Source organism: Bolinopsis microptera, chromosome 11 (genome assembly GCF_026151205.1).
Source record: "Bolinopsis microptera isolate Bmic1 chromosome 11, MBARI_Bmic_1.0, whole genome shotgun sequence".
Classification (NCBI taxonomy): domain Eukaryota; kingdom Metazoa; phylum Ctenophora; class Tentaculata; order Lobata; family Bolinopsidae; genus Bolinopsis; species Bolinopsis microptera.
In genome coordinates, this window is record NC_087082.1 from 19791013 (window position 1) to 19815608 (window position 24596).

A 24596-nucleotide genomic window follows, 5' to 3' on the forward strand; every position below is an offset into this window, starting at 1 on the left:
GGAACACAATTGTGGAATATTGCTCTCTGGATAAATGCACACTCACTGCGGACCATACAATGAATATTGTCATTGTTAAAATCACTGATCCCGACAGCAATCTCAACACCTTTGTTGTCAATAGCTACATCCCACCTACAAATAGCAAACAGAAAAACCGCACTAACTGCTCCGAGGCAAACTTTGATGTCCTTCAGGAAAAAATAACCAGCATCAAGAATAACCCCAGTGATGAGCTATTACTTCTTGGTGACCTTAATGCCAGGATAGGAGTAGCTCCAGATTTTCATATGTATGACAGAGCGGACGAATTCGAGCTCTTTCCAGAAACTGGCAGGTCTTCCGACTTCATGGTTATACCTGACGTGGCACCTATATCTCAAAATAGGAACAGCCAGGACAAAATTACCAATAGACACAAAAACCTTTTGCTTGACCTCTGTGGATCACAAAACCTCCTGATCCTTAATGGACGTACCATCGGTGACTCTGCTGGAAAATACACATGCTACAAGTGGAACGGAAACAGCGTAGTGGACTACTTCATTGCATCAACATCCTTTCTTCACCGTGTCAAGAGCCTCTCAGTGGGTGAACACACTCTGTTCTCCGATCACAATCCAATCTTACTCAGCCTTTGGCATAGACGAAGGGCCTCTCAAAGGAATAGTCAAGCTCCCACCAGTATCTACGAGGAAGCTCCCTTTCGATACAAGATCACAGAAGAGGGTTTAGCCAACTTCACAAAATCATTTGAACAGCCTGAGTTCATTCAAAGAATCTCCCAACTGACCAAAGATGTCGAATCCACTCCAAAAACCCATGAGGCAGTTGAAGCACTGAATAGGCATATTACAGAACTCATAAACGATGTCGCTAAAAAAGAGTTCGATATCTCTAAACAAACTAAGAATCCAAAACCTAAGTTCGCCTCATGGTTTGACGGCAAGTGTCACACTGCACGACGCCTTTTCAAACGGTCAATAAAAATTGTCGACAACAATCCTGATAACCAGAGAATCAAAACACGGCATCGCGCCAACTCTAGAGGATATCGAAAGATTGTCAACAAGAAAAGGGATGACTTCTTCAATAGCCTTAACAAGAAGATTAAAAACGGTAAAACTATATCCTGGAGAGATTTCAAGAAGCTTAAGAACTACAAGAAGGAAGAAGTCCAAACTGAAACGGAGCAACTCAACTCTTTCCATCAGTTCTACTCTGAGCTATATTCTGACAATCATCCAACCGTAGACACTTTCACTAAAAGAGCTCTCCTCGAAGAAACCAACGCCCTATCCGAGGGATCTGCCCCTAATGAGTCACTGAACAGCCCATTTACTTTGGATGAGCTGAACGCTGCGCTAAGGGAACTCAAATCGGGCAAAGCATCTTCTTTTGACCACATCAGCAACGAAATGCTCCGGGGTCTGAGCGTAAATATGAGGTCGCTCCTCCTCAAACTCTTCAACCTGTGCCTGGAGACAGGAGTCTACCTCTGGAGCAAAAGTGTGATCACACCAATTCACAAAAAAGGGTGCATCAGGAACCCTGACAACTATAGAGCAATAGCAGTCTGTAGCTGTATCGGAAAACTGCTCTCTACGATGCTGCTATCTCGGCTCGTTAATCACCGCCAAATCTCACATCCTGATCCACCCAACCAAGCAGGCTTTACCAAAGGAAGTCAATGCAATGACCATATATTTACGCTGATGTCCACCATAGAAAAATACAAGAAAGTCAAAAGTAAAATATATGCAGTATTCATTGATCTTCGCAAAGCTTTCGATCTAGTCTGCAGACAAGCTCTCATGTTCAAACTAGCCTGCTATGGTGTCAATGGTGGCTACTACGACATCATCAAAGACATGTACAGCAAATCAGAGGGTCATATTAAGATGAATGGTAAAATCAGTGAAGCATTCAAGATCCTTAAAGGAACTGAACAAGGACACCCACTTAGCCCTGAGTTTTTCAAAGTTTACTTTAAAAAGCTTTCTGACCTCCTTAACGAAGCTACTACGAACTGTCCGACACTCGCTGGACTTTCAGTGACTCACCTAGCGTGGGCTGATGATCTAGTTATACTTGCCCTAGATGCTGAGTCCCTCCAAAAGTTGCTTACGATTATTGGGGACTACTGTAACGAATGGGGTCTGGAAATCAATATCTCCAAAACCAAATTCATGGTCTTCAATGGTAAAGGACCAGACATTCCAAATTGGCGTCCTTCCATTCACGAAAGAGATATCGAGATGGTCTCCAGCTACTGCTATCTTGGGATTATTATAAGCAGCACAGGGAAATTTCGGCAAGCAACTGACTCTCTATACCGAAAAGGACTTGGAGCTTACTTCAGCTTGAGAAGCACTATAGACCGGAGATTCGTTGATGCATCCTGCCTCAACAAATTATTTAACACCCTTGTTAAGCCAATTCTACTTTACGGCTGTCAAGTTTGGGCCCCGGTTCTACCCACCGTCAATAAGGTCCTCTCTAGCTTCAGCAAGTTTCACAATCTTGATCATGCGGTCTCTCACATCGCTAAACAGCAACTTGAGCAAGTGCATCTACGACACCTAAAATACCTTCTTGGTATAAACAGAAGGGCAGTCAATGCTACAGCCTGGGGAGAAACTGGCTCATACCCAATCATTATTGAAATGTTGAAACTGAGTACTAAATATTTCAAAAGAGTTATGAGCCTCCCCTCTACACAACTAGTCAAAGCTGCAATGACTGAGCAGATTAACCTCAAATTGTCATGGTTTGTAGGCATCGAATCAATCATCAAATCATTCAACAACATCGACCTCCTTGAAAGGAATTCATCGTCGCTGCTGAACGCAACCTCACTCGCAGACTCCTGCAGCCCTGAATTAATCACAGAGAACCTGAAAAAACAGTTCCGCGATTCCTGGGGTTCTCTTGTGAAAGATTCTAGAAAGCTATCATTCTACAGTGAAGTCAAAACAGAATTTGCATGGGAGCCATATCTAACCTATGCTAAGTCTTTTCAGGACAGAAGGGCAACCACACAGATTCGGTCCAGTTCTCATCACCTTAGAATTGAAAGGGGGAGATATGACAAAACTCCAATTGATGAAAGGACCTGCAACTATTGCGAGCTTAACACCAACCAGCTATTCATCGAGGACGAGAATCATATGCTCCATTTCTGCCCCCTAGGGAAAGGTCCTAGGGACAAATTTCAAAATCTCAGTGGAAACCTACTCAACAATGTTGGTAATGGTAGCTTCAATCTTGCCTCCACGTTCATGTCGCAGTCTGATTGCAAGGATACTCCCAGTGATGAGGACGTAAGTTTGATCAAACTCTCAACCAGCACCATTAACAAGATCTACAGACTAACCCTCAACTTCAAAGACAGTCTGAAAGCAGATAATTAGTTTCCTTTCTCAGTTTTCTTTCTTTGTATTCTTTCTTTTTTTTCTTCCTCTCCTCCCTTTTTTCCTTCCAGCTTTGAATCTGTGATGGATGTGATGGAGGGCTTGCGTTCACTTTTATCCCTACATGGGCTCCCGGCCGTGCGTCCATGTAGGAGCTGTGGGGCCTTCCGAGTGATAGGGTTACAGTGACTGCTAGTAGAGAAAATATGAAGGTTCCACCAGTAGACATAAGTATCGAAAGCAGGGCATTGGCTCGACCTCCGAGGCGGGGTATCCGTGAGGACCCTGGTCGTAATCAGCTCTGCACTGTTTCAGTGTATCCTGATGCCTGAAATCTCGGACACTGCCTACGTACGGGGTAGACAGCCACGGATGATTTTGTCTGTGAGCTTTCCATCACTTCCTGACATGAGCCAGACCTCAGCTGGATCCTTCCTTTTCCTTTTTCTTTACTTCCCGTTCAGTCTACCTCTTCATCATCAGTTTGAGTTGCTTCGCCTTGCATTCGAACTTTGCCTCCACAGTTCACCACGGCACCTCTTTTGGATGCCTCCTACCGGGCAACACTAGCTCTCAGACACTGGCTTGGTTACCGCGCACGGCTTAGTTTCTGTGTCTTTTCTGTGGCCGTGTATTCCGTTTTATGCCACCCTCTCTGCCGTTCTCGCGCTTGCGCTCACCCACTCCTCAGTGGGCTGTTCATTTGACAGAGTTACTGGCTGGCACTCCCATCATCTTCTCACTCACCATCACTGCCCAATCAAATTTATGCAATCAAAATCACTATACACCCATAATCATATGATCAAAACACAAAGCTTTGAAATATACTTTTTTCTGTTTGAGATTTGAATAACGTTACTGTAATGTTCCAAATTATATTTTAAATGTTCAAAAAAATGTTCAAAAAATGTTCAATTATATTGTTTTGACTTTGAATCTGAAAAGCTAAACATGACTTTCTGTTAACCTTCATTTCGTCCAAATCTAACGTTTTCTACAGCTAAGGAACTAATAAGATTTTTATACGATAATAACAAGCTTTTGTCAACAATAAGTTCTGTCAAATTGATATTTTGATTTTTAACAGTCCAAATTCCAATCATCTTAATTGATATTAACTTTTATATTGTTTCCGTTTAAGGTGTGATTGATTATGATAACATTTACTAGTTTTGTACTCGTTAAAATATTGAAGCATTTACTCTGCAGCCGAATGATTAAATTTTACCCAATCCGATACAGTTGATCCCGATTTGCTGGAAATTCCAGGAGAAATGTTTGAGAAAAGTTTATTTGGAATTTAAACTAGACTATAGAAAAACTTAGCACTTATGGGTGTAATCAAAATTTCACGTTAAGTCGCCATATCGTTAAATCGTGCCAGCCCCAGTCGCCCAGAGCACCTTGCTCTGGGCCTGGCGCAGAGCAAGGTAATTTACGCCTTTTAATTTTTGGTGTTAAATCTAGAAAGTTCCCCTGGAGATTTAATTCGATTTTGTTAATTTAATTTAGTTCAATAGATTGATATGTAACAATTATAATATCATGATTGGTGAGCTGATGATTAGCAGTATAATATTTGAAAACAAAAAGTGATTATGACAACAACAACAACACAACAATGGCGAACCTAGCAAGCTAGGATCGAGGGGCCGATCTCCTTTTCTTTTGCGATAATAATTTTTGGTGTTAAATCTAGAAAGTTCCCCTGGAGATTTAATTCGATTTCGTTAATCTAATTTAGTTCAATAGATTGATATGTAACAATTATAATATCATGATTGGTGAGCTGCTGATTAGCAGTATAATATTTGAAAACAAAAAGTGATTATGAGATTATTATCAATATTCAATAACATGTTTACAATTAATTATGATTTTCGTTATTTTTGACATCTTATAGTTAGGGCAAGAATTGCTGTTTATGGGTCAATCTGTGAACAAATTCGTAACAAAGGTTTGTCTACAGGAATGTGTTGTCCATAGTCCCAGGAACCACAAAAAAAAACCGTCCAGCCGAAACTTTTGGGCAAAAATATTTATAGTCATTTTTCTCCAGGAACCCATACGCCCCACCCCTAATATTGGTTATTCGGCTGTCGAAGGTCTTGAGATCTCCATAGGGGGTGCAAAATGACCGCAATGGCCACATTATGGCAGGCGAATGATAGTTTCAGAACGATTGGAACTTTTTTTTCGAAATAAGTGGAATTTTTCGAAATTTTTCTCAATTTTATTGAAATTTCGAAAAAAAATACACCAAATTATTTTTAACGCTGATTTCAAATCTATTTAAAAACTCATCTACAAATAACAAATACAGTTAATCTAAAATGTGTATTCTCAGTAAATACCATGACAATTATTAATACACAGTTAATATTAATCAAAATTCGCTTGTTCTTCAGGTTCATCATGTCTAATGTTTGTGCAGTTCATACCATGGCATCGTCCACAAGCTGGCAAACAATTGAAGCCATATTTCCTACATGAACATCTGAAAGTCAAACAGGCCTGTTCCACATCGACAGAACAGTTACAACATATAAGGTTCAAAATAGAAGTTCTGGAGCAATTATAGCGTTTGTTGCAACTGGTTCGTAAGTGCCAGGCCAGGGGGGATCATGATTTTTGTCCGTTTTTGTTCGTTTGGTACCTATATTTTCAAAACGAACAAATAATGAAGCGGACAAAAACGGACAAAAACGGACAAAAAATAACAAAAATGGAAATAACATTTAGATGCTTCTTCCTCCTCCTCCTCCTCCTCCTCCTCCTCCTCCTCCTCCTCCTCCTCCTCCTCCTCCTCCTCTTCCACCTCCTCCTCAGTCATCCGCCTCAGTTCTCCTCCTCCTCCTGAGTCCTCCTCCTGGGTCCTCCTCCTCCTGAGTCCTCCTCCTCCTCTTCATCCTCCTCCTCTTCATCCTCCTTCTCTTCCTCCTCAGTCCTCAGTCCTTCTCCTCAGTCCTCCTCCTCAGTCCTCCTCCTCATCCCTCTCCTCAGTCCTCTTCAGTCCTCCTCCTCAGTCCTCCTCCTCATCTTTATCCTCAGTCATCTTCAGTCCTCCTCCTCAGTCCTCCCCAAGTCCCCCTCCTCCTCCTCCTCCTATTCAGTCCTCCTCCTCATCCTCCTCAGTTCTCCTCCTCAGTCCTCCTCCTCAGTCCTCCTCCTCATCCTTCTCCTCAGTCCTCTTCAGTCCTCCTCCTCAGTCCTCCTCCTCATCTTTATCCTCAGTCATCTTCAGTCCTCCTCCTGAGTCCTCCTCCTGAGTCCTCCTCCCCCTCCCTCTCAGTCATCCTCCTCAGCCATCCTCCTCAGTCCTCCTCAGTCCTCCTCAGTCCTCCTCTCTCTCCTCTGCAGTCCTCATCCTCCTCCTCAGTCCTCCTCCTCCTGTGTCATCATCCTCCTCTTCATCCTCCTCCTCAGTCCTCCTCCTCCTCAGTCCTCCCCCAGTCCCCCTCCTCCTCCCATTCAGTCCTCCTCCTCCTCCTCCTCAGTTCTCCTCCTTCTCATTCCTCCTTCTGAGTCCTCATCCTCCTCTTTCTCCTGAGTCCTCCTCCTGGGTCCTCCTCCTGACCTCCTCCTCCTCCCTCTCAGTCATCCTCCTCAGCCATCCTCCTCAGCCATCCTCCTCAGTACTCCTCAGTCCTCCTCCTTCTCAGTCCTCCTCAGTCCTCCTCAGTCCTCCTCTTCAGTCCTCCTCCTCCTTTTCCTGGTTCCTCCTCTCAGTCCTCCTTCTCTTCCTCAGTCCTCCTCAGTCCTTTCCCCAGTCACCCTCCTCCTCCTCCTCCTCAGTTCTCCTCCTTCCTTCGGAGTCCTCATCCTCCTCTTTCTCCTGAGTTCTCCTCCTGGGTCCTCCTCCTCCTCCTCCTCAGTCCTCCTCCTCCTCCCTCAGTATTACCTGAAAACTAAGTTCCAAAATAATTTCGTACTTGATTTCCAAACTTAAATACCTGATAGTATTAGTAACTGCATCGGTTGTCAAAAAGTCCAAAGAAAGAAATGGAAATATCTTAGCATGAGTATTAATATGTTTAGTCCGTTTGATCAAACGTAGTACTATTCTCCAACTCCTGAAACTGTGTGACTGTACTGCAAGATGACTGATGAGCCCCAGGAGGGAAATTAGGGACTTTGTAGATTTTGATTAATTCACTGTGCATACGTGATTTCTTTTTAACCAGAGCCACTGGTATTTTTAACATCTTCCCACGATGCACGCTGTCGAAAGACCAGTGACTTAGTGGAAATTGAGGGATCGTTCCTTTGATGGTAGCACAGTAGGTTATCGGATAACTTATCCTACTCTACTTCTAGATTGTGTAGGCTGACCGTAGTACTGTTATCGAACTTCCCTACGAGTCGAACTACCGTCCATGTATCAACATAGTTCAGGGCTTGTCGAACTTTTATATTTAGTATGTGTCAAACTATTTAGTATTTGTCAAACTTTATTGTGCGTCGAGCTACAATACTTCTTTTTGTAGTTAACAACTGTGTCGTTTGTAGACAAAAGAACTCATCACTTGTTGGAGTCGAAGCTTGACTGTACTTGCCTATCAAATATATATATAAATATACTTTCTCATGATTGCAACTCTTAGCTTCGATCGAATAACTCATCATCTTGGAGAGCCTTACGTCGATGGGGATATAAATTTGCATCACGTATTATCACAAACTGCTTTTAAGATTTTGTGAGTTCTAGGAGCATACAATTGTATTTTTAACAAAAATTGCGCCCGTTTTCTCGGAGGGGACGGACGCGAAGATTTGCATCCCCTGCCCATACTCAGAATCAGATCATTTATACATTTTTAACTTCATCATAGACTTTGACTTACAGTTTAACCCCGATTTATCGTTCCCATATTTACAGCCGTACCCAGTACGATCTAGTTTCTACCCTTTCCCCAAAATTTGTAAATTAGATCTCACGCAATCCTTGGAAATACGAGTTATATCATGACAACGGTCAAGCGAGCTTGTCCGTTGTCCGGCTTGTCACTTCCCCTAATATAATAACCCCTTATTAATTGATTGCTTGTGAACCATAACATAATTGGGAACCAGTAAGACCAGTACAGAAAGAAACCATGTTATCCAACGGGAAAAGTAAGGCTATTATTGGGAATATTTAAAATTTAGTCGTTATTGCGAGTGGTACACTGGAAGAGCTTTGTAGTATAGTATGTTATGCTGTGCAGATTAAAATTGTGGGTTCACGTACTATTTTATTTTGCAAATGGGGTAAATGAGGAAGGAAACAACTTTCCCAAAAACCACATTATATTTATAACGAGTTCTGTGCAGAGACGTGCAACACGGTTCTCATGGTTCCAATGTTCCATGCGTTGTTGGTTATATAAACTATAAGCATAGCGAGGCCCGTTTTAACAAAGTTATACCAACTACTATGCATATTTTATGATTTAATATTTAATTTTAGATTAATGAATTTACTTGTTGGTGCTCTCGTGTGTTGGCTGTTTCATCTGACTTACGAAACAGGTGAGCGTTCGTTTTTAATTTTATCCACATGTTTTAAATCATGTTTCTAAAATTCGTTTATTAAATGATAAATCGATCTGTTTTTTTAAGCAGTAGTAATCATTAACTATCTATGGCTCAGAAAAATAAAATGATTTTTCCCTTAAATTAAAAAGGCTGCATGGTACTTTAGCCATTCTGATTGCCGCTCCTCTTTGTCATATCACCAGGGGTGTAGGAAGCGGGGGGGCAGGGGGGGGCCATCGCCCCCCCCCCCATGAAATCTGGGCAAGGGGCCAAAAAGGGCCAACTTTTTAATTTAGGTTTCTAAAAATTTTTTAAGTCAAAAATTTTTTAAGTCAAAAATTTTCTGATTCAAAAATTTTCAAAGTTTTCTTGAAACTTTGAACAAAATACTTTTGTTCATGTTTCATGCTACCCTGATCATTATGAGCCAAAAATATTTTTTTCGGTTTTCGAAGTTCAATATACGATTTTGGACTCGAGGGTTCCCCTTTGTAATGCGATCTCGGAAGGCAGGCCTCCCTTTCGCAATACGAGCTCCGAAGCTCTGCTTTCAGAGGTACGTATCGAGAATGACTCGGACCGAAAATTTTCTAAGTCAAAAATTTCCAAATTTTTTCTGGAAACTACTTTTGTTCATGTTTCATGCTACCCTGATCATTCTGAGCCGAAAATATTTTGTTCGGTTTTCGAAGTTCAACATACGATTTTGGACTCGAGGGTTCCCCTTTGTAATGCGATATCGGAAGGCAGGCCTCCCTTTCGCAATACGAGCTCGGAAGCGGGAGCTCTGCTTTCAGAGGTATGTATCGAGAATGACTCGGACCGAAAATTTTCTAAGTCAAAAATTTCCAAATTTTTTCTGGAAACCACTTTTGTTCATGTTTCATGCTAACCTGATCATTCTGAGCCGAAAATATTTTTTTCGGTTTTCGAAGTTCAACATACGATTTTGGACTCGAGGGTTCCCCTTTGTAATGCGATCTCGGAAGGCAGGCCTCCCTTTCGCAATACGGGCTCGGAAGCGGGAGCTCTGCTTTCAGAGGTATGTATCGAGAATGACTCGGACCGAAAATTTTCTAAGTCAAAAATTTTCAAAGTTTTCTTGGAAAATACTTTTGTTCATGTTTCATGCTACCCTGATCATTCTGAGCCGAAAATATTTTTTTCGGTTTTCGAAGTTCAATATAAGATTTTGGACTCGAGGGTTCCCCTTTGTAATGCGATCTCGGAAGGCAGGCCTCCCTTTCACAATACGAGCTCCGAAGCGGGAGCTCTGCTTTCAGAGGTATGTATCGAGAATGACTCGGACCGAAAATTTTCTAAGTCAAAAATTTCCAAATTTTTTCTGGAAACCACTTTTGTTCATGTTTCATGCTAACCTGATCATTCTGAGCCGAAAATATTTTTTTCGGTTTTCGAAGTTCAACATACGATTTTGGACTCGAGGGTTCCCCTTTGTAATGCGATCTCGGAAGGCAGGCCTCCCTTTCGCAATACGGGCTCGGAAGCGGGAGCTCTGCTTTCAGAGGTATGTATCGAGAATGACTCGGACCGAAAATTTTCTAAGTCAAAAATTTTCAAAGTTTTCTTGGAAAATACTTTTGTTCATGTTTCATGCTACCCTGATCATTCTGAGCCGAAAATATTTTTTTCGGTTTTCGAAGTTCAATATAAGATTTTGGACTCGAGGGTTCCCCTTTGTAATGCGATCTCGGAAGGCAGGCCTCCCTTTCACAATACGAGCTCCGAAGCGGGAGGTCTGCTTTCAGAGGTATGTATCGAGAATGACTCGGACCGAAAATTTTCTAAGTCAAAAATTTTTGAAGTTTTTCTGGAAATTACTTTTGTTCATGTTTCATTCTGAGCCGAAAATATATTTTTTGGTTTTTTTGAAGTCTATATACCTACATTCGGAAGGTTGTGGATGTGATACTGATTGGTTTCATATACTAATTATAGAAAATTTGATATTTGGCCCTCAGATTTAAAGGAAAATGCGCAATTTGATGCGGAAAACTGAAAAAATCGCGATTTGTCGTGAGGCCAGGATCTGAAAACTCGAAATTCAGGCTTTGGCGCGAAGCGCCAAAAAATTTAGGCTGTGGCGCGAAGCGCCAAAAAATATTTAGAATTTGGCCCCACCATGAAGAAAATCATTCCTACACCCCTGCATATCACTTCAACTTCATTTAAGATAAAGAACTCAAGACATATTTTGTAAATTGTATTGATATGAAATTCACCGGCAAATATTTGTACTTCTGGGTCAAGTCATATAAAATCTATGTATGATAAATATGCATAAATCTCTCTAAAACTATGTTTTTATAGTGAACTTAATTTTGCCTTGTTATTCAATCAGTTTGTGCGAATGGCAGAGAACCATGTTCAGATGGTGACGGTTGTATCCTAACAAAATGGTTGTGTGACGGAGAAGAAGATTGTAATGACGGATCAGACGAGGATGATTGTGACGGTTTGTTTGAACTTAATCTTTGTTTGACTGTGCCAAACCATGTTTGACCAACAAACTAGGGCCAGTGACCGAACTTTCTTTTTTTTTCAAATTTTGGCTCAATTCTTTCAAATAAACTAATCAGAGTCAATATCAAATATAAATACAATTGCATTATCACTGGCCCTATAGTACTATAGTTAGGGACAATCTAAGATGGCAAGTACGTACGGTACGTACCTTTAAATTAGCTGTACGGTACGTACTTAATAAAGTAGGCTGAAAGGTACAAAGCTCATTAATCAGTCAATATACTGGAAATATTTTGGAGGAGAACTTTTTCTGCTTAAACAGTTGGCCCAAATAGTATTCAGTGTTTTAAGTTCTTCGTCAATTTGTGAGACCAATTTTAGAGATTACGAGTATATTATGGACAAGCGTAGATTAAGGTTGCGACCTGAGCTAGCTGAAAAGCTGTTGTTCGTATACTGCAACAAAAGGATGAAGCTTTGAGTTTAACGATAATTACAAGTAGTAGTAGTGTAGTACCGGTTAAGAGCGATCCGGTACACAAATTTTCCTCTTAAATCTTTTATTGTTTTAACCACTGTGTTTATTTTCGACTTCTATCTCAAAAATTATGATGATAATACTAATCAAAAATTGCAAGTAATTCACTGAAGTTGATTCTAAAAATTTGAAAAAAATTGTACCTTACAGTGCCTGTACGGTACGTACCTTTAAAAGTAGCTGTACCGTACGTACTTAAAGCCCTGTACCGTACGTACTTGCCATCTTAGGGGACAATTAACATTAATACAGGACCATCTGGGAAAAAATTTGCAACAAGCTGATTTTTACAGGAATATGTTGTCCATAGTGTCAGGAACCACCCCAAAGAGTTTCCAATCTGGATCTGTTGAGCAAAAAAAGTTACAGCCAATTTTCTTCAGGCGCGTATGTCAGCCTGAGGACTGCACTTGAAAAACTCGTAACTATCGTAATAAAGACCCCCAGGAGCACCATAGGGGGTGCAAAATGACCGCAATAGTGACATTATGTGGGGCGAATCAGTGTTTCAGGGTCGTCAGATCTTTGCTTATTGAGATAATTTCATTTTTATAGGCTAACCTCTCAAAAATTTACTAAAATTTTGAAATTTTACTTAAATTTGGAAATTTAGCAAAATTGTTGTACAATTAAAACATTGTCTAGTTATCAGTATTCAAATTCTAAAATTTACTTTCAATTGTCAATTGATCCTTATATTAGTATAGTTAATAATATACATATCACATCAAATTCTGTAAAAAAAGGTCCTGAATTATTAGCGTGGTGTCTTTGATTGGCAACTATTAGGTCACTTCTGGCTATCCCATTTCCTCAGAGTTATTTGATTCTCCTGAATCGTCCTGTCTTTCGAGTGCATTAGTGCAACTTAATCCATGACATTGGCCACATGCAGGTAGACATTTAAAGCCATACTTCCGTCAGGAACACCTTAAGTACTTACAAGGGTTCTCAACCTCCACCGAGAAATTGCAGCAAATGAGGTTGAGCATCCCTGCCGGGGCAATCGCAGCTTTAGTCGGGATTGGCCGGTAGTATCCTTCAGAACTCATCTCCCATCCATAATGTAGTGGATTTAGACTTGCAGTGTCCAGTGTCACCCAGTTATGGTACTGAAGATATGATCTTAATATATGCTCAGTTGCAGAGGATGTAGACGGTGGTAGCCTTGATGGGTTGAGTTTTTTCTTTGCTATCATTCTACTGTAGCTGTAAGCTGAGAAATCTGAGAGTTTCAAGTGCCTTGGTTTTATCTCCATAGATATGTTGAAACAAGGAGTTAGGAGAGGCCAGCTTCAATTACTTCATTTGTTGAAACTCTCACAGTGAGTAATGATGCTAAATGACCCTCCTCATGAAAAGATACTGCCTTTTTCAATATCTTCACCTTACCAAAGCCATGTATACTGCTGACCGTGTCACATCCTGGGAAATTGTGAACAAACAGTAATATGCGTTTTATGTTGGCATCAAGAGCATTTACTATTTTACTGATCGAGTGTGAGCCGTTTCTGGTCGTCATCACAATTTCATTTTCATTCTCAGTAAAATGATGAATAAGGAGGCAAAGTATATCAGTATCCTCTGCTTTTACCTCAACATCTTCGTAGAAGGACAAGTTTAAAGCTTTACTAGCTACCATGGTTCAGATCATCGTAGTAATGTCTCAATTCCATGTTTGTAAAAATAATGCTTAATGACAAATTTTGTTAAACCATGTTAAACCATTTAAACCATGTTAAACCATGTTTAAACCATGTTAAACCATGTAAACATGTCTTCTGTGAAAGCGGGTAAGCTTATGACTTAAATTTTTTATTAGAATTGATTATTTGACAATGAACAGTGGACTAAGTACTTAAATTAACGAAGCAAATTTCGATTTTGCGGCTTTGATAAAAATTGTCTGATTTTATTTCATGTCCGGTTTTAATGATCACACAACTTTTCACTTTGCCTCAATCCCGCTTCTCAAGATGCACCCAAAATACGGCCTCTTTTACTCCTAAGGCATGTAATTTTCAATATCAACTTCAACTTGAGGACTGATTCAACAAAAAATGTCCTTTAAAAGTTAAACATAAACCGAATTATAATTGTGCAAGTCACATAATGTTATCATAAATTAAATTCCAAACACAGGATCACTGTAATATATAGGATCCCCAGAAAGATATCAAGAATGCCTGAACAATATCATTACAATGAAAAATTCAGCTATGAGAAATTTTGCTAGATCATTCCTAGAGTGATGACAAATTTTTCCTGTGATGAAACTAAAATTGATTTGATTTCGATAGCTGTTCTTATTTACTTGGAGAGGAGACATTTCGGTACGGGTAATATATATACTAAATATACATTGAGGACTTCTTGCAATATACAGCCTGTAAGTCCCACAACATGTCATATTTTAAGTATTTATCTTAGCATATTGTTCCTTTTGTATTTGTTGTGTCTAATAATTATTAATATAGAATATTAAAGTATATAAAAATGAACTTTTGGAAACTTATTTCATTTATCTTATTTACACAACCTTTAGCGGCTGAAAAGGATTTACGCTGCACAGTGCACACTGGTTTTTGAAGCAAACATTGTATACTTAATTCTTTAAAATTTTATTCCAGGAGCGTGTAACATTGCCGAAACTAACGGGAATATTTCAAAATTGTTTGTCAACAATACGAAAATTTTGAAATCATCGAATGCATTGATTCCTCAAAATATTACGTATATCTCCACGTAAGCGACCGAACATCAGCAAACTACCGCTACCCGAAGTAACAAAGCTCTGTCGACGATCCTCGCGTTAATCAAGGTTGTATAGATGACGAGAAAAACGGCCCCTATCACTGATGTTACGATCAGGATACAATTCGAAATCTTTTGTAACAGAAATTTTACGAAACCAATTGGGAGAACACCTAATGTTTTCATCCATTATCCTTGATGATCCTATTGGGAATATTGGTTTTATGTATGACTAATTTACTACAATGTAATGGATTATGTGAAGTCCATGGTTGTCATGATGAAGCGTTGTGTAATGGGGTTATCGTTATGGTACATTTTGTGAGAGTATCACAAGTAATAATGTCAATATGTGGAGCGCGCAAACAAATATGCGATAGCACGAATTGAATGCGAAAGTGGTGAGGATGAAATTGGTTTGTAACGAGTACAATCATCCATATGATAGAACTCTATACTGGTACCAGGAATGGTTTATTTAACATAAAACCTCGATGAAATGAAGCCAACAATTATTTGATTACACAGATAAACCCCTTGCCCCAAAAAAACTGAATGAAGATGTCAAAAAATCAGCAAACAATGCCTTCCAACAATTAGGAATCCAATATCGAATTCAAAATGTGAAATTCCAGAAATCATCGTTCTCATACCGGAGGCTTTCCTAATTTTACAAGATGTTCCTGCGCTACTTAATTATAAATCGTTCTATATTGATCCGATCACGTATTAAAATTGCAGCAAATTGATGGTGGACCGTTTGTTGCCATACTGCAAATTCTACTTGGACCAAACCAATTGTACGGAACCCAATAATGAGAGGAGAGTAGTGTCGTGTAATATTGTCGGCTACCCATCATACAGTGTCTAAATTTGCCACCTGCGTTTCAGAACCCAGGTTTGGCGATTAAGGATTCCGACAGCCTAAGCTGACAAACCAGTCGAACTTGTAATGTCCATAACATCGATTCTGCAATGGAAATTCGACTGTTCCGATAAAAGTGAGCTACATCCAAGATCTGTACAGAATGACTTTTGTCTTCAAGTTCCCGCCGATATCTTCACGACACAAAACTCCCCATACCCATCTCTTGTCTGATGGACTGGAAGTAAAGACTGTCTAAAAGGAGAAGACGAAACCAGAAATTCTGGCCAACATGGGGATCGCAGATTGTCTCGTTTATGTGCCTGACAGCAGTAAATGTGAAGAAGATTTTTACATATGCAGGCCCAAGATCTACCATTATGTAATGTTCCAAGAATCAGTGTAACGTTATACATTTGCGATCATGCAAGAGTTTGACGGTCAACTAGATCATCCGAACATGTTTGTTACACACACCCCATCGCCATTGGAACAAGAATCAATTGGAATTTCTTATACTTGTGTTGCCGGAGTGAGTAACAAGTTAAGGTCACTCTATATACACAATGCGTCAAAGAAGATTTCTTGCCAGTCCTCATTTGGACTCGGACGTTTTACCATAAATAAGTTTTACCAGAGACATGGAGACTGCACAAACGTATAATGGAAGATGTATACTTTATCTTAGTTGCCTTGAAAAAAATGCAAGAGCAGCCTGTTAGTCCATTTGCGACCGACTTTAACTATGACTCATGTAAGATTGAAAATCAATACGTGGACAGGATTTTTAACCTGCCAATAGAGAATAAGAATCGCCTGACATTTTAAATAAAAATAAGAAAAGTGACACTTAACAAAATAAATATTTCTCTGCAACAACGATCGTGTGTCGATTATGACACAGTTCGTCAATTTGGTAGACGATTGTGGCGATAGCTCATATGAAGAGACATGTATTAACAACTATTTATTGCATATCTTTCAAAACGCTTCAATGAACAGAGCCAGAAAATGGATTGGAAAATAGATTGTCCTGACAACAAACCGACTAGTGCAATGAGGACTGTAGAACAACAATTATTCCCAAACTCTCTCTAAAGGTTTTCAGATGTATTCGTTGGTTGTGCAGCATTATCCTAAACTCTGTCAAACTTTTTAAAGAATTTAGACACTGGCAACCAACATTTTACGTCTGCATTGAACAATAAAGCTCTGAACAACTGTCATTCATTTTGGGGAACTAATAACTGAACTTGTACCTGTTTTAACCATTACTATTTTAGACTCAGTCATCTTTGCGGAATCATACTGTAAATAAAGATATAATTGGTTATCCCAGTGATGGGTGTGGCTTTCTTGGGATTGTTTCAGTTCATTCGGTGGTCAAATATCCCTCTTTTCAATGACAGTTCTTAGCATATTTAGGCCTATCGGTATCATCAAAGTCCAAAAACTGACATCCAAAAATGCAGCTGCAAAAATGATCATCATCATCGCGAAAATGTCAATTGCATCATTTTGTCTATCCTATATCCCCTTAATGTCCCGATAATGAGATATCTTTGTCAATGGGACATGACATAAATCCAAACAAAACACTATTTCCAGCATTTGTGACCAAAGCCACATGCACATTAACAAGATAAGCAAGTATTATGGAAGACTCGTTGACTCTGCAGTGTACACTTGGGCAAAAAAATCGATAGTTTGATAAGCCCAATGTTTTTCAAACCATTATGGAGCATAGGAACGCAAAGTTCCCTTTATGCAATTGATGGCGTTTGTTCTGTTCAAATACTTTGTATCAAGAGCAGACCTACAAAGAGTTTAATGTCTGGTCCAAACTAACCCGTATTTTGTGTATTTCACCATCATAATTATCTGCTACAGCAAGTTTTGTTCTTTACAAAAAGAGCTCAAAACAACGATAAGACATGTGCAATCACAAAGCCCAAAATAGACGCTCAAGAGATAAAGAGGAAGGCAATCTTCAAATAGCCCCTTCTCATAATTGAGACAGATTTCTTTGTTTGGTTCCCTTTTATAACGTGTTTATGTTGCATGTCTTTGAATTAATTGAACTACAGCCATGTATCCTATATCTTCGATCGTGATTCTACCAATAAATTCTGTTATCAATCCCATTACAAATCATGATTACATAATCGTGACAATTCAAGTTGATGGTAAATGAAAGAATTAGATATTGGGTATCGCTATTTTACATGACCTTATATAATACGATGTTTACTATCTATAAACAAAATTCGGCTAGGAACTGTAAGAAAGAAAGAATGTGGAAAGAAAATCGTCGCCATACTCCGCAACCGCATTTAATGCAAATGAGCTGTCATACAAAATGAAGCAATCAGATCTGTAATAATTACACAACTGTCAACAAGGAAGATTCTACTTTTTTTGCTACAAAAATGATGATACTATGGACCTTGGATATCTGCTTCAAAATCAGATACACAAAAAAGAATTCCGCCACATTGAAATAACCGAAACTAATATTCCTAAAATTTCCTAACAGGAAAATTTTTTCGCGAGCAAATTCATACTACTCAAACGATATTAGACAACCCATTCCTGAAGAATGCGAAACATACTCAATACGAGATTTTAATTCAAAACATATCTTGGAAAAAGATAAAGAAAAAGGAATGGGCTAGAATTTTTTTAACTGAAATTTTTGTTTAGCTGAAAACGAACTGGTATGTTGCGTGGAATATACTTGATTGATAAAGGATTGAACAGATATGATTATGAAGCGACAATTACTATTTTAAGAACCGTGAACTTCATTTCAGCAGGCATAAGTCCAAGACACTGTTTAAATATCCCAGGCCCGGCTAGGCCCAATTGAAAATCTATATTAAATCACGGCACTTTCAATTCCATTATTATCCCAATAATCCAGATGAAACTTACAGTTATCTCCTAACCAGAAAGATCACAGACACAGTCCTTTTTGAAACGTAAAATTAACTGGGCTACCAAAAACAACGCTGACAGAAATTTAGTATTATAAAGAAATTTCCTGTCAACCGGGCCAGCCCCTGTTGCCACTTCGCGAGCACGTAATCCACTGCAGTTTTTAACACATTGTATTATAAGGCTTCAAAAGTCTGGGATCCATGAATTGTTCCGGTTCCGCTGGGTAAAAATTAATTGACTTTCAGTGGGGGGCTTCTGACAATTCTTGTTTAGCCCTGTAACATTGCCCTGTTTACAGTTATGGTTATGCCTCTACCGTATCCCTGGCTGGAGCCAAAACTTATAAAATTTCGAAAATCCTCCCCTTACCAACTTTATGGTTTATTGACCCAGATTACCAATCTGGCAATAAACCTCAAAGTCAAACTTAACACAATCATCACCAAACACTTTTATCCATCAATGATGGTGATCCACATTATTGTTTATTATGTTTGACGATTGCTTGGGTTACACTGGTATTTAGACTCCTGGGGGCTGATTTTACGTTGCATTTATTATTAAAAAAGGTCAAGTCCTAATAACGATCATTTATATCCATAATAAAGTTGGAATAATCAACGAACAAATCTTTAAGCACCTCCAAAGCCTTACCCTATACGCATTAAGGTATCCTGAGGCATTCCAGGCGGGACACGGTTGAATCCCGGACGCTCAGCTTGCTGCAACGAGCTTTAAGATAGGCCTGTAGGCATAGAGGGGGTATGCATAATTGCTAACCGTGCAAATAATTAGTTTATTGCTTTCATCCTGTCATGAGGACCGTCACCAGTAGCCATAATATAATTTCTATCCGCCACAGAGCCATCCATGTATCGGTCATCCTCTAATTCATCATGATTCCAATCTGATCTCCTCCTCTTCACCAACCTGAACTCTACATCAGTTTGTACCCTTTCTTTATTAAATATCCACGCCTAATCAGTCTCTAAGAGAATGCTTTTAGCAAACTAAATACCTGGTTCAAAAATAACCCAAGCTCTTAAAAAGGCAAGCCCTTACAACTTGGTATCGGGTGTAGAACAACCCTTTACATTTTAGCTTTGAACTCAAAAAAAATATTTATTTCCATTTCCATCAATCACCGCTAAGATTACAAAACCTCACCACTCACTTAACTACCTCTCTCTGGTTCAGCAACCACCGAGAACTTGTATCAGAATTGACGGAAACTTCGACACCATCTCCCCTCCTACAGTATCCCGATTCTGTCCCCCCCCCTGGAGATCTCTACAGCTTCTTCAAGACTCAGTCCGTCAGCAAGCCACGGAGGAGGAAGGTGCGGGGTATGGTAGTGGGAAACCTGAACCAATCTCTGAGAGAAGGACGTGAAAAGTAGCTGACTGCGAGATTAAACAAGAACGTCGACGAGTCCCTGAAGAGATTATGATTGAGAAGATTGTAAGTTTTTTGCCCTGAGATTTCTTCCTAAATATATTTTGTTTTCTGTTCATATTCGTTCTAATTGCCTATTGATCGAGAAAGATAATTGAAATAACAAAAATTTTTCAGAAGCAAATCTCCGAAGTACTTCTATTTTACTGCGGCTAATCTCGATCTACCTATTCACTTTGTTGAGGATTCTTTCTTAAAGAAGGAACATTGAACAGCGACGTGGATGTTGGAATAAATAATTTTGAAACCGGGGGACAAATGAGACATTTTAGTGTGACGGATATTACATTCTCAAAAACCAAGTTTTTTAATTAAATTTAGATGCAAATTCCAAAAAAACCTCCGTGAATTGTTAAAAACCATTGTTTGATCGTATTAATCAGAGGGCTACTTTATTAGTTGGTATTTTGTGACTATTTCAGAATATAGTTATAAATACTGTTGAGGCCGGTATGGGCATATACCCTCATTTCTTGAACAGTTATAATATGTCGAATTCGACCGTTTTGTCAGATTCAATGTATTTCTTATCGGTCAGTCCCAAATGCGGACTAGTTTTATGAATAGGGTCGAATCAGACTCCCTTTGAAAATTGAATAAAGGTTGATGAAACATTCCGAATTTTTTAAATGTTTTGTTTGCGCTTTATGTAAATTAAGATGCTAAAAATGTTTCTCTATATTTTAGATTAAAATTAGATAGTTTTTGAGTGATGTGAACTCTTTATAAAAACTATTTTATGGACATTTAAAGCAATTTACACTTTTTCAGACGCAGAAATAATTTAAAGTTGTTGTGTATGGAAATGAAACAAATTATATTGATTGACTCTTTGAATCTGAAAAGCTAAGCCATGACCTTTTCTGTTAACCTTCATTACGTCCAAATCTAACCATCCCTAGCCAGAGTTATTATGACATTTTTCAAGAAAAATTTTGAGGCAAATTTTACGTAAAGGGGGGGGAGTGTTATCCATTTTTCATTCATGATCAGCTCATAATTTAGAACAAGTTAAAAGTGGGAGTGTGGGAGGGATTGAAATATTCAGTATGTGGGATAATTAAGGGGGGGAATTTTATTTTTGGTTATGTGGTGTGGGTTGTTTGGATTTTATTGAGATTGTGTGTGAGGGTATGGTGGATGGGGGGGTTTTGGTTTTTTGGTTTGGATTAGGGGGGGGGAGGAATGGTTGAAATAAAGGATAAGGGGGGGGGGAGTTAGTGGGATTATGAGTTGGGTGATTTGGGGGTTGGGGGGAAAGTGAAGTTGATTTGGGGAAGGTTAGAGGTTTGGAGGTATTGGGGTATTATGGGGGGGAGGGTGTGTGTAGGGGAGGTAAGGGGGGGGGGAGTTAGGAGGGAGGGAGGTATGTGGGAAAGAGTTGATAGAGATATGTTTATCGCCCACCTGGCGTTAACTACCACGCAAATGATATATTGGTGCTCAAAAAAACATACATCACACCATGTAATTCGCGCGTGCTAGTGGGCCTGAACGGACCAAGGTACATTACTAATTTAACCCCATTAACATATCCCACTAGCACAAATTGAAAGCAAAAACTATTAATAATTTGAGATTACAAAAAAAAAGCAACAATTATTGTCACACAAATAACGTAAACCAATGATTAAAAGCTACCGCCGCTCCCTGTCCTTGATTGCTGAAGAGATCAGGAACACATGGTCGTATCAACACAGACAATTATTGTGTCACTCGATATCGACCCGAAACGGAATGCCAATGTAGTTTTGATGGTTTGTTTCTGCGTATTTATAAGTACCTGTTTACTAATTAATCCAGCGGATCAAATTTTGATTGTATCGATAACACATGGATTTTAAGGCATAAAGAAGCATTGTTGAGGACCTGAAACCAAAGTTTAACCAATATCTCGTCAATTTAGGTCAGGAATGGTCCATCAAAATAAATTTTAGTAACAATGTCGATATTTTGGTAATTTTTCTAGCTTTCTGCCAGAAAATAAATTTACGATTAGTTCTCTATTGGGGTTAATTAGGATACACTACAGTAACGCTGTACATACCACCCACAATCTCAACATGCAAGTCTCACCTGGTCCAATGAGACGGGAAATGGAGAACAAGGTACAGGTGACGTCATAGTCCACTGTGACCTCAGGCTCATAATCACGTGACCTCAGACCCAATCAATTGGTTTCGGCCTGGACAGCCCCCCCTTTCACCCGAACTTGAGGTGACTACGACACCTCGTTAACCCAATCAATGTCTGCAGAAGGCTTGCAAATTTTTCACATGCCAAATCCCTCAGATTCTTAAATGAGTTGTACGGATATGACGATACATAGAAGGCCGCAGATTATGAGGACTACCATATCTTGGTGGAACCTAAGCGATGGGGGGGGGCATATATCAACGACAGGGACCTAACTATTTGCACAGACCTTGTCCGGGTGTCAGGTTGCATAAACAATAATTATATGTTACATAGAAAAATACACGATTTTCAAATTCAATTGGGATTACATAAACTTGGGAGCGCTCCGGCTTGTCACTTTCGGCCATAACTGCAGCTTGATAAACAAGTAAAACCTTGGGTCCCCATGTTGTAGGAAATGATAAAATACGCCCATCACGGATCGTGAAATGAGCGGTCTACCACAAGAAAACAGCGCCCGCATTTCTTGTATATACAATAATAACAAGCTTTTGTCAACAATAAGGTTCTGGTCAAATTGATGATTTGAATTTTTAACAGTCCAATCATCTTAATTGATATTACCTTTTATATTGTTTCCGTTTAATGGTGTTATTTGAATATGATAACATTATAGTTTTGTACTCGTTAAAAGCTGAAGCATTTACTCTACAGCCGAATGATTAAAATTTTACCCAATCCCGATACAGTGATCCCGATTTGCTTGGAATTCCCATGGAGAAATGTTTAGAACAGTTTATTTGGAATTAAACTAGACAATAGAAAAATGTAGCAATTATGGGTGTATACATGAAAATTTCACATTATGTCGCCATATCGTAAAATCGTCCAGCCCCAGTCTCCAGAGCACCTTGCTCTGCGCCGTGGGGGCCAGAGCACCTTGCACTGGGCCTGGCGCAGAGCACGTTTGCTCTGGGCCTGGCGCAGAGCAAGGTAATTCACGCCTTTTAATTTGTGGTGTTTGTTATAATATCTAGTACATTTATTGTATGATTAACCGATATACTATCAGGATGACTACCTGGGGTTTTGTTTTGGTTATGGTTTAGCTTTTTTAGCTTTTATTCTTGCGGTTTCCCTGACACAACGATTCTTACAATGGCACGAGTCTGGTTTTCGAACTTACCTTATCCAAGGAAAACTGATTGTGTCAGAGAGTGGCAGTGAAATCTTGAAAACTGCTGCTTCTGTCTTCATTTTCGCACATGCAGACAAGTTTACAAGATGACGTCAAACCGAAAAAACTGCTAAAATAGCAACCTCCATGAGAACACTGTTAACAGTCAATCTGGGGCCTGACGCGTTGAAAGAAGTTGCGTGCATTACATTTCCTGCTGAAATTCAAGACACTGACTACGCTACCCTGAGAATAACTCTTGTTGATCGGTTATCACCCAAAACACCATTGTAGCTCACAGCAAAGTTTATGACTTTAAATCAAATTGCTTTTGAATCCTTATGTACTTTTATGTAACGATTGAAGGAAGCTGCAATGTTTGTCAGTTCGTGATTTGTTTGATTTAATGTGCGTACACGTTTTGTGGCTGGACTATCCTACTGATAGATACGTGCTGAACTCATATCAGAACTGCTACCAATGTACACTCTGCCTACCTGGTTCAGATAAGGAGCTCAGACGAAGGAGAACGCTCTGCAAAGTTTCAATGTCCAGTCACAACACACCTAGGTTCAAAACCGGAAGTTTCAAAACCTCAAACTCTAAGTATCCAGCAGAAGGCCGACCTTAGCATTGTTTGTTCACGTTGTACTGTTCGTGGCACGATGCGAAAAACTGCAAAGTTTCGTTGGCAGAAACTGTCGCAAACCCGGACATTATCGCGAAGAAACTGTCGTTCAGCTAAGGAAGCAATCCCATTGTGTTGAAGGATTGATGATCAGATGATGGCAACGCTTGCGCTGCTGTTATGGGTACACACTCCAAGATTGGAGAACGGCGTTGTACTGCGTAGGAGACGCTGATCCTGTCCAGATTCCAGTACAGACTCCCTGTTCCCGAAGGTACTCTTCCTGCATCATTTGTTATGTAATTATTATCCATGTTGTATTGAATAGTAATCAGAAACCTTTACCTAAAGTTAAGATTAACTGATAAGATTTTGAAAATGGTGTTAGATACTGGTTCATCTTTAAGCTGTATAAGTTATCTGATTTTTGCAGACTAGGACTAACTGATTGCCAGATTGTTTCCATGTTTCCCAGAAATTGCTAGTAGCTAATTTTAATTGTGAAAGCATTGACTGCAAGGCCCTAGTCAACGTTGAATTATAGAGGCAAGAAAAATGGATTTTAACCACTATATGTTTCGATTGTCGGTTTTCCCCACTCTAGGTCGAGAGTGGAGCATCCATATTTTTGGTAAAGACTGTTGTATCATATGATAGACTTGTTGATGTTGAGCAAATCT

General features: G+C 39.4%; 3 protein-coding genes across 3 annotated transcripts in view; 1 reads left to right on the top strand and 2 right to left on the bottom strand.

Annotated features, from left to right (window-relative positions):
* LOC134822812 (prefoldin subunit 1-like) overlaps positions 1–2414 on the bottom strand; it is a 112423-nt gene extending 110009 nt beyond the window's left edge. Inside the window, exon 1 of the mRNA XM_063834078.1 lies at positions 2411–2414. The gene's annotated coding sequence lies outside the window, so the exon portion shown is untranslated. The remainder of the gene's footprint in view (positions 1–2410) is intronic.
* Positions 1–24596, bottom strand: part of LOC134822809 (chitooligosaccharidolytic beta-N-acetylglucosaminidase-like) — a gene marked incomplete in the record, with an annotated part of 941725 nt that overhangs the window by 139206 nt on the left and 777923 nt on the right.
* LOC134823743 (uncharacterized) lies at positions 60–3413 on the top strand. Its single transcript, XM_063835277.1, has one exon. The coding sequence runs from the start codon at positions 60–62 to the stop codon at positions 3411–3413; it is 3354 nt and encodes a 1117-aa protein (XP_063691347.1).